Source organism: Prunus dulcis, chromosome 3 (assembly GCF_902201215.1).
Source record: "Prunus dulcis chromosome 3, ALMONDv2, whole genome shotgun sequence".
Taxonomy (NCBI): Eukaryota; Viridiplantae; Streptophyta; class Magnoliopsida; order Rosales; family Rosaceae; genus Prunus; species Prunus dulcis.
The window spans coordinates 935,807-947,137 of record NC_047652.1 but is presented as its reverse complement, the minus strand read 5'-3'; the positions used below and the strand labels follow the sequence as shown (position 1 = coordinate 947,137).

Below are 11,331 nucleotides of genomic sequence, written 5' to 3'. Positions count from 1 at the left end.
CCATCTCTTTTTCGTTTAGCAGACAAGATCCCGGAAGAAAGGAAAGTAACATCTCTATTTCTGTAGCTAGATACTGCAGCAACAGTTGTTCCTCGATTGTGGTGGAGATGGAGTCTCCATTACCAAAGAGTCTTCTCTAATGTCCACCACAATTTCTCAAGCTGACTGACTTTGAGAGGTAAATTCGCTCTTGCTGGATTGATTTTATTGGGTTTGGTTTGTTTTTTGTGAGGGTGGGAAATTCGTCATTTCTGCCATCAATAATGTGTCATTTCCTTACAAATATTCAATATATTTAGTTGATTATTTTTTGTAGGGGTGGAAATTATGAAATTTAACAGCTTGGGTAAAAGATTCTAAACTTAGGCTTAATGTGCATTAGGAGAAAGCATTTGGAGATGATATTAGGTGAAGTTCTGTAGTTGCTGGTTTGAATTGCATTTGTGTTCTTAGTTGAACATGTTGGTTCTGACTTGTTCTTTTTTCCATATTATTTCACAATAGATGATGTAACTATTATTAAATTTTGCTTGTGTTTCGTGTAATTGGAATCCAACAAGTTAGGCTTTGCGTCTTTTCTGTCAATTTGGCTAATGTTTGTGTAATTGGAATGCACTCCTATGCACTAATGTTTGCAATGCACTAATGTTTGATTAATGAACTAATGTTTGCTATGCAGTAATATAGAAGCAGTTCAATAATATATGTGGGTAAAATGTCTGGGGGCTCAGAGAAGAGTGATGACTGTGTAACAGCTAATGAAACGGTTTACATACCTGAAGTAAGAAATGACGATACACCAGCAGTTGGGATGGAGTTCAACTCGCTTGACCTCGTTTATGATTTTCATAGTAGATAAGCATTCTTGGCTGGCTTTGGTATTCGACATCATTCTAGCTTTATGGGAAAAAGTAATAAAGAGATTATGAGGAAAGAATTTGTATGTTGTAAATAAGGTGCATATAGGAAAGATGAAACTTGGCTGAGAAAAAGACAACGGGAGATAAGTAGATGCGATTGCAAGGCTAAAATTGTGATTGTAAAATATATATTCTAGCGCCAGAGAGATAATATGCACTCTGCACTTGTTCGCGCTAAAACTAAATAGATAGAAATAAGGCTAACTTACGGGTGATGTGGATGGCTTGGACCCGATGTGCCTTCGGACCGTGGCGCCCTTCCTCGAGGTGTGATACTGGATTCAGCCTGGAGAGAGAAAAACGGCATGTGGGGCCTAAGACACCGGTGTGGCGCAGACTAAAGACCCTTCGATGCCAAAGTTAGTGATTAAGAGCAATTCTATTGATAGTGTGGAAGCACAAGTCAAGTAAATCGTCTTACCTTTTGGCTGGGCCAAGGGGCTCTATTTATAGAGAGCATTTGGGATGCTCTTAGTACTTAGTTTCGATGTGGGACTCGTGGGAGTGTCTTCGACGGTCGACACGCTCCCTGACAGGTTCTGGCGGGAGTTCCGAGGTTATCTATCAGAATCGGCTGGATGTGCTGACTGGTTACTCGGCATCGTGTGCCCAAGGTTGGTGCTGGTGAGTCGGTCGATAGCTCTTACTGACTTGACAACTATGTATGAATCGGTGGTGTATGCCAATTGTCCGTTCGCTGTGGCTCGCCGAGTTGGTTTCAGCCTCGTTCACCTTCCACGTGTCATGATGCGAGTGGGGGGTCAGATATGGTACAAACAGCACTGCTTCAAATGTGGAAGGTTTCGAGGGCCTCCTCCAATTCAACACCACAATTATCTTATTCTTTTCATTATTGACATGATTTTCATTCGATTTTTTTACATATACCCAAGCAAAAACTAACATGCAAGTGAAGCACAAACAAGAAATGCCAAATCCAACACCATTGATGGTACAAATTGGGAAAAATCGTTACTCTAACCCTAAACTCAAATTCCATAAATTACTTACCAAATGCTGGTTCTTGAACAATCGTAGGGTGTCTATGTGGCTTTGCTCCACAAATGGAACTTATCACTTCCAATGAATACGACTTTGCTCCTTCCCCTTCCACTGCTTCGCCTTTTCACGGTTTCGGAATCCAAGCCTTTGCCCCTTTCACTCAAAGTAAATACTTTTTCAGGGTTTAGAGAGCAGAGTTGCCTTCAACCGTCGTTTGTTCAAAGTTATAGGTTTCTCAGAGCTTAGCGGTTTCTCAGAGATATGGGTTTCGGTTATTAGAGCTATGGGTTTTTTTTTGTTCAAACTTCAAACTTGCTGGGTTTTAAATTCGGGTTTAGGTTCCTCACCTACCCGATTGTAAAACTTTATCTTAACCATCCATAGCCCTTTGATTGATCTGATGGCTATAAAGTGAACCTCTTATAACTTCCCCCGCATTATAGCCTTCTGGTATGCTTAATGGTTAAACACTGTACTTTGGGCTTCGGAAAAGAATGAACAAAAATTGGCTCTTGGGTTTCTAGCCTACTTAAGTGGCAGCACCTCTTGGCTGCATTTTTCCTCTCCCTACACGTTTTTTTGTATTTCTAATTTTTTTTATAGCGATCAAATATAAACAATTTCCAGGGTGTAGGGATAAACGATGTTAATCACTTATTTATTTATTTAATATCAAAGATAAACTTGAACAGTACAATAAAAAAAGATCAAATATGACTTAAATGAACCCTACTACCACCATTATCACCTAAAGAAACGTCTTCATGGCCACACCCACCACCACATTCGTAACGGATTTAGGAAAAGTATAATTTCCAGCGATCAACATGTGCATAATAGCAAACAAATAAACGAAAACAACAACCCTGCCAAGGAACAATTGGATGATTTGTAGCAACATTCGTCAAAGACGATGTAGAACTAAAAGAGAGCATGAACAGTGTTAGGGAGCGGATTTTGGGAGAAGGATGTAATTGAGAACATAGCCTAAAAGGAGTAATGGGGAACTTCAATATGAGCATGGCTCAGAAGAAATCACCACAAAAGGCTTCTTATTCAAAACGTCCTAACGAACTTATTCACTAACCCAAAAGAAAAAGACAAAGAAGAGAGGATCGGGAAAAGGAGCATTGATGCTTCTTTCTCCCCCCCTTTATGAATTTTTTCCTTTGAGACTCATAGAGAGAGAAAACGGCTAAAGTTTTTTCTCCTATCAATGATGTTAACTACTTAATCTACAAACATCTTACTTTTTTCTTTCTTTGCAGTGAGTAAAAAGAATTATATGGTTTGCAATATAATATTTGTTGTGTACCGCATACGTTGGTGTGACAACTTAGGGCCATATTCTCTTGCTAATTCTCAAATCCCTTTAAATGGTGACAATTTAAGAGCTTCAAGTGACAATTATTTTCACAAGGTAACTCAAGTGATTAAGAATACTTATCGTTGCATCTTATTTCCTAAATTAAATAAGCAAAATAATGGTGATTCTTTTCTTTCATATTTATATATAATAAAAAACCATAGGTGAAAAGGACTTTGAAAAAATGACAAAACTAATGGTATGGTGTGAGCCCCAACGCGAGTGACAGCGTCCCACGAGGTGAAAAGCAAAAAACATTACACTCACTCGAGACTTCCGTCTATTACTTCATTTATTAGCATCTTTGGCACTGTGGCTCTTTCTCTCCTCCATCATTCGCTTTACTCGCTCACTCACTCTACCTCCTGGTAAGAAGAAAGCAAATTAAGAACACCAAGACAAACATAAAACAAAAACAAGAAGGACCACATCAAGAAATGTCACCAACTCTGCAGCTGCTGCTGCCGCCCCTCCTCCTCCTCCTCCTCCTCACATTTCTAGCCTCCACAGCCCTCTCCCACTTGCCTTCATCCTCCGTCACTACCACCACCTCACTCTCCATCTACGACTGGCAGTCCGCACGCGCCACCTACTACGCCGCTTCGGACCCCCGCGACGCAGTCGGCGGCGCCTGCGGCTACGGAGATTTGGTGAAGGCCGGCTACGGCATGGCAACGGTGGGGCTGAGCGAGCCTCTGTTCGAGCGCGGCCAGATCTGCGGCGCGTGCTTCGTGCTCCGCTGTGTCGACGACATGCGCTGGTGCATTCCGGGCACCTCCATCATCGTCACCGCCACCAACTTCTGCGCCCCTAACTACGGCTTCACCGCCGACGGTGGGGGCCACTGCAACCCTCCCAACAAGCACCTGGTGCTCCCCATCGAGGCCTTCGAGAAGATCGCCATTTGGAAAGCTGGCAATATGCCCGTCCAGTATCGCAGGTAAAGTTGGTTATTATTTGCTTATTAATTGGTTTTTGGGGCTTCCAATTTTGTTGCCTTCAACTTTACTCTTTCTTAGTTTTAGATTTGGGACCAAAACTAATAAATTCCGGAAAATAAAAAATAAAAACGGGACTTTGGCATCACATTTTCTTAAATGTGAATTTATTATGAGAAAAAAGCAAATATGAGGCGAGTGAAGCTGAAAACGGTAACTTTTGGATTCAACAGCAAGTTTTAGAGAGGCAAATCGGGTAGCAGATCAAACCCTAATGGCCTATATAGGATGCCGAGATAGTTTGAATCGAATACGAAGCCTAATGAGATACGAAGATGAATAAGGGGTCTTAATCAGAGTAAGAATCTTCGTGGAATAGAAAGATGACAAAAAAGGTTTGCTGAGGCAACTCTGATAGAACAACTTCACACACACACTGGTCCAGGATTTTGTGGCATTTGGGTACATGGGAATGTACTTGGATCTCTCTCACCTTTGGCACCAATGAGGCATCTTACCTCACATGACTCAAATAGGCTGCCAGTTGGAGAAAAATGAGGAAATACTGTCAAGACGGGTTTCATTTATTTGAACCATGCAAATACTAGACTGCGGAATTGAAAGGTCCATTTTTGGATTTGTTCTAAAAAAGAGAAGACAAGAAGAAATCTTGAAAAGTAAGATTTGTGCAAGTCTAAAGAACACTTTACCAAGTTGTAAACCTAGCTTAACTCTGTATTTAAGTTCTGGAATAAGTCGTACCACTTGATGTCTACAGTTGGGAACACATACGATAGGGAGGACTAGAGTAGACTAGACTAGCAAGATGCCTACATCTCACGTGCATTCAAGGCATAATATGGATATGTTGTTTAACTTGGACGAATAATGGGGACTATCTATAAGAGGTTGATGACTAAAACTTATCCCCCCAATCCTCTTGAAAATGGTGGGGTTAGAGGGATAAGTTTTAGTCATCAACCTCTTATGAATAGTCCTCCTTCATCCTCCAAATTAGACGACAATATCCATATTATGCCTTAAATACACATGAAATGTAGGCATTTTGCTAGTCTAGTCCAGTCCTTCCTAAGAAACAAGGCCTAGGAGTCTAAAATTCTGTGTGATGTTCATTTTATGACAAAACCCGTGTTTTTTTTGGGTGCATGGTCGAATCAGCACTTCCAGTTGTGATGCTTGGCATGTATACTCAAATCTCTGAGCTGTCAATGTCATCCCCCATTTATATGATATTAGCCTAAAGCTTGCTTAACAACGACAAATGCCTTCTGTCATCCTGAGATCTGTTATTCTTGTTAAATATGTTTGAAACAGGATCAAGTGTAGAAAGGAAGGAGGAATTCGTTTCACCATAGATGGTTCTAATATCTTTATCTCAGTGCTGATCACCAATGTCGCTGGTGTTGGAGACATAGTTTCTGTGAAGATCAAAGGTTCAAGAACCGGTTGGCTTCCAATGGGACGAAATTGGGGCCAAAACTGGCATGTCAGTGCTGATCTAAAAAACCAACCTCTTTCTTTCGAGGTCACTAGCAGCGATGGGCTCACAGTTACATCTTACAACGTAGCTCCCAAGGCTTGGAACTTTGGGCAGACATTTGAAGGGAAGCAGTTTCCGTGAGCACCATTTTGACTAAATAGCGTTAAGGGAACCATTTTCCTAATCTTCCTTTGTCATATTTATTCTAGTTTTCTCTCAGTGGAGAATTAGTTAGATTGCGGATGATATTGTTGTACAAAGATATATATCAAAGCTTAGTTATTAAAAGGCACCAGAAAGTGAACTTGGATGCTTGAGGTGTAAGGTTGAGGAGTATGCTGATGCTCAGCACATGCTGCAGAATAATCTTAGTTGTGTGCAGTGCGGTGTAAGTAATTCCTTAGGTGAGACCAGGTAGGGGCTTGGCGAAAGTGAACTGTTATAAGGGCTTGGATATCCATTGATGAACATTGGTGCTCTGATTATGGCAGTGTGCTGGCGGGGCTTTTAAGTCTGATTCGTAAGTGTTGATAAACTGCTTGGTTTTGGTTCTGAAGATGGTGGTTTCCTCGATTGAATTCGTAGGTCATGATATCAAACTTCTTGTAGAACTTTCTTTGAGCTTCATGTAGTTTTGTTAGGCATGTTTGGGAAAGTGTTTGCTGTTCATTAAGGGGGCAGCCTAAGCTACCATTTGGAAAAAAGAAAGAAAAGAACAAGACTTGTCATCTCCAAAATTTTACCATTAAAATCTTAATACATATTTTACCCTTATCTAGCATTTGATTGATGCATTGATTTTTCAAAAGTTCGATTAAACAATCTACAGTGGGAACTCAAATTCAAATTCCTCATTTCCAAAATGGACCTTTAGATTGAAGTTGCTGTCACCCATTTGGAAGGATTTTATACTTTTTATAAACGAATGAATTATGAAAATCACTTCATACCAAAACTCTTCACATTGCAGAGAGGACAACATCATTAAATAAAGGCATAAAGTCCCTTTCCGTCCCCCTATAGTTTATCGGATTTTCCTCTTTCGTCCCTGTGGTCTCAATTCTCGAACTCTTCGCAGTACACCCACTAGCAAAGTTCAGAATCAAAACCTTAGAGATCTTATTAAAACATGATACCTCCATCTTTAATCTAATGAAACGACCTGCCATGAGTGCTACCACTTCGTGCAAGGGACGTGGAAAATTGCCCTACCACTCCCCACCTCAGCTCCAACAGTTCACACCAGACATTTTCTTTAGAAAGGCTTCTTCACTCATTCCACTCACCAAAGTTCCAAACACGTCTCCCCATTCTATGCATAAATTCCTATCCTAAAAGCCAAAAAGTGAAAGGACATGGATTTGAATTCAACCGTAAGTATCACTGTATCTGTATCAGAAAAATCATCACATCACTATAATTGGTTGCATGACAAGGACATAATTCAACCGAGAAGAATATAATTATAAGGACCCTGCTAAGTGTTCCATAAAGAAACCACTCCACTCTATTATGTTAGTCCTGGAAAACAATTGATGTATATATCAAGTGATGAGCAAACATCACATAAGCATCATGTGACCTTGTTTCCAGACAACCACAAAGATCGCTGTTTCCAAATCTCTCAGTTGCATCATAACCAGAACCCAAGCTGTAAAATAAATTTGACACCCGATATTTCTTTTCCAAATCACTGACAGAACCAGAGATAAAGGACAGAGGATGCACCTAAAAGGTATACTCAGCAAAGTACTTACAATACCTATTGTGTTTGTATTATTGAGAGTTGAAGTAAGTTCAATGCTGGTTCTAAAATTTACTTTTCGCCATCCCAAAAATACAATATTGATGATGATCCTTAAAAAAATGAGAATCTTTTGCAGTTTGCGCATGGTATATATGAATCTGTTTAGAACAATCTAAAAATGGGATGAAAATGATAATATTTTGTATATATGGATGCATATGGTAACAAATTCATCATGATGTTATACTCTGTTTTGTTTCAACTTCATGAAAATTTTATACTCTCTCTCTCTCTCTCTCTCTCTCTCTCTCTCTCGTGCATTGTCCGCACCCACACAACAGTCCTGAAAAACCTTTATTTTCTAATTTCTTTTTCCATTTTCTTACCCAATAAAATCCTAAGCCAACTATTCTCAACAATCATTGCCCTTCAAGAGTCCTCCAAAAGTGCCATAGAACCCTGTTTTTCTGCGCTGTAGAAATTCCCGCTTTAACCTATAATTTCAAATCTTAATTCCAGCCCCTAAACCGTAAACTACTCCTATCTTAAGCCATTAACCAAAATTTACCAATATATAACATCTACCTCACATGCATGATGCACCAGCAAGATTTGACCATCATATTCAGCACTTGATAGCTTTCCCTCTAATTTTTGGGTAGTCAGTTCCAATATTGTTGCCATATTATCCAATAAAAATATTTGCTTATAGTATAGTTGGAAAGAGGCTTGGTGTATGCTTCATTCTATCCCTTCTAGATTCATCCGGTATAATATCATCAACATAGGACAACTTCTCAATTCTTCATAAAATAACTAGAGTGTGTGTCCACCCCAACAACATCGGATCTCAAGTTGAAGTGAAAGAGCCATTTGCATTATCTAACTAATAAAAAGTAATTTGAGATTCCTACTGTTTGTTGAATTTGGGAATTATGTTTGCTGCCAATTGTTTAGAGTAAGAACAACACGGAAATTTAAGGAAAAAACTACGAGAAAACGTAGAAACTACTAGCACCACACTAGTAAGGTTCTAGGAGTCGCTCCTAGACCTTGCATCACACCTAGGGTTATACTGCACCACACAATCCTGGAGAGAAGCATATACTTGCTAGACATAGAGTTCTGTAATGACCTTAGGCCTCTATGTCTTTCGTACTCCCAACCGACTCTACTTTCAGGTTTCCATCACAATGAAGGCATAAAAGAATAATGCTAAAAAGATATTAACAACTATGAGTTCTAGGTTTCGCATTACAATAGAGACTAAATAAAAGATATTAAACACTGGTCATACACCACAACAAAACCATTAAAAAACAAACTCTTGGGTTGTCACTGTGCAGCTGCAATACAACCCAAAAAGAGAGACAGGTATGACTGAGGTTTTGCGGTCCAATAATATGTAAGTTCCAAGCATACAGTCTTACCTGGAGGCAAGCAATTTGATTCCAAACACAGCTAGCTCAGTCATGTTGTAATATTTTGGGAGGTGTCACTAGTGTTCTATACAAAGCAATATTATAACTGTTAAGCTATCTCTTAAAATTTCCTTACGGTAATATAATTTCTGTCATCTTTAATAACTTTTCCTAAAGAGCGCAGTACTTTTATGAATGCCAAGTCCACAAACCTTGCAAACAAATAGAAGCTGCAAGCTTCATGTGCATTGTCATACGTTCATAAGTATTACTTCAAAATATGCCGCACAACCACAAAACTCACTCCAGACTTAAAGACAACACTAAAGGCACAACAGAAGTGAATCAACAAAAACTTCCATGTCTGCTGTAATCTACCACAAGGCGGAATGGAAAAAAGGACATGTATTTCATATCCAGGTAGATCTTTTTGAATTGTTTCACTTCAACATTAGATGTGAATTGTCCGAGTATAGACTACATGATACAAGTGGATGTAAGTATATTCAATATTCAAATAAATGCAAAGCAGATACAAATGAATTTCAATCTCAATTACTATCTCACATAAACTATACTGAGTTAATCCGAGGCCAAGAGAGAAAACCTGGCAGAAACCGTAGATGCAAGATAAGAGGAGGTGGAAGAGAAACCAACCAACCTCTCACAAGAATCAAAAGCTCTCACTGTATGAAATCGAACCACCGAGCCAGAGCAGAACATTATACCAAGAGAAAACAGAGAACAAAAGAATCAAATCAAAGCTTCTGATGAGATTCGATGAGCAATGCATGTAGCATGATATGAAGTGCAGCTTCATAGACAGGCATATCATAATGCATCCCATCAACCGTGCATCGAACCCCGCAATTCCAACTCAAGGACTCAATGTCCAGCAACAACAGGGGACCACCGGCTTTGCGCAAAATCTTACTATTGTGAAGCTCCTTATCATACTCACCGCGCATTGCATCAGTCATCTTCTCCCTCTTCTCCTCTGTATTCAACATCGAGTTTATCAACGTGGGCATGCCAATCCAAAACAAGTGGGGCGATCGGGCCGAAACAGAGACCGAGCCCGAGCTGGTTACCGGCCTGTCGGAGCCGGTATCCGGCGAAAATGGCAACAAAGACACAGAAGCACTCCTTAGTGATTGTAATTGAACACCAAAATCTGATGCGTTGGTGAAGTGAAGCATGTGCCAGAGCCCAGAACCCATCACCAGCACATCTGGGTAGTTGCGATTTCGCTTGAAACCGTTGACCAGATTGGTCAAATTGACAGTGTAAGGAGCCCAGATGAAATCCAATCGCATCCCAATCTCACCCACCACAATCTGATAATCACTGTGCCTCTTAAACAGATCTCTATTAACCTTCTCCAGAGGCCCAGAATCCAAAACCAGACTCAACAACGAAAGCGCCACAAGCCTGGCTTGAGAGTCACCAGCCACCACAACCCAGGATCCGTTGAGCAGATCAGAGGCGTCAAAGCGCCCTAGTTTCTGAAACCCGCATGCAGAAACGGTAGAGGAAGAAGTCCAAGCCCACGACTTGTCGTAATTGACGGTGTTGTTGTCGAGGGGGTTGAAATTGGGGGAGGGGGTGACCTCCCAAACGACGTCGTGGAGGTGGGAGAGGCAGGACTCACGGCGGTTCTCGAAAACGACGACGGAGGAGACGGTGGTGACGAAGTCGTTGACGGAAGGGAAGTAAGGGGTGAGGTGGACGCCAATGGCAAGAGTGATGAAGAGAGCGCCGCTGAAGAAGAGCATTTTGTTGCGGCTGAGATGATAACCGGCCATGCCCATCGGAACCAAAACCACCACGCAAGCAGCCAACACCCCCAATTGCACTGCTCCGATCATATTACGATTATTTTCCTCGCTATTTTTCTCATCAAACCAATCTTTCTAATTTGTATTTCTTTCTATTCTCAAGCTTCGGATTTGATCTGACCAACAGGATTTTGAATTTTCGATGCCTTGTGAATCAATCTTCCATTTACTCTGTAAAAAATGAATTGCCCTGTCTTATTATTTGACCGACTCTGAAAGGAACGTCACAGCCAACAACCACCAAAGAGGAAGAAGGAGAAGAGTGCGTGTTGTGTGTTTTCTGTGGGATGAGATTTCGGGATCGAAGGGGTCGAATAGCAGACAATTTGGCTCCTCATTCGTGGGGTGCGAAGGGAAATAGAGAAAGATTGGTGGCTTTTTCCTATTTGAGGTTTCTTTATGGTTAAAAGTTAAATTTTCTCAAAATGTCAACTTATAATTTTAGCCCCTGAAGTTTTATTGAAGTTGCACTTTGACCGCCTGTAGTTACGATTTTCCTTTATTAATTGTAATAATTTAAGGACGATGCCATAATTTTGTCATTTTCTGGACATAATTAGCTCGTGAGTGACATGTGTGAGAATAAATTTTACTCTTT

General features: G+C 40.4%; 2 protein-coding genes across 2 annotated transcripts; one reads left to right on the top strand and one right to left on the bottom strand.

Annotated features, from left to right (window-relative positions):
- The first annotated feature begins 3,574 nt into the window (after window positions 1–3,574).
- Window positions 3,575–6,382, top strand: LOC117620757 (expansin-A13). The gene is made up of 2 exons (XM_034350951.1): window positions 3,575–4,228; window positions 5,562–6,382. The coding sequence occupies exons 1-2, from the start codon at window positions 3,726–3,728 to the stop codon at window positions 5,866–5,868; spliced, it is 810 nt and encodes a 269-aa protein (XP_034206842.1). The 5' UTR covers window positions 3,575–3,725; the 3' UTR covers window positions 5,869–6,382.
- Window positions 6,383–9,236: 2,854 nt separating this feature from the next.
- Window positions 9,237–11,070, bottom strand: LOC117623551. Its single transcript, XM_034354569.1, has one exon. It carries the CDS (start codon window positions 10,761–10,763, stop codon window positions 9,654–9,656), a length of 1,110 nt encoding a protein of 369 aa, XP_034210460.1. The 5' UTR covers window positions 10,764–11,070; the 3' UTR covers window positions 9,237–9,653.
- Between the last annotated feature and the right edge of the window lie 261 nt (window positions 11,071–11,331).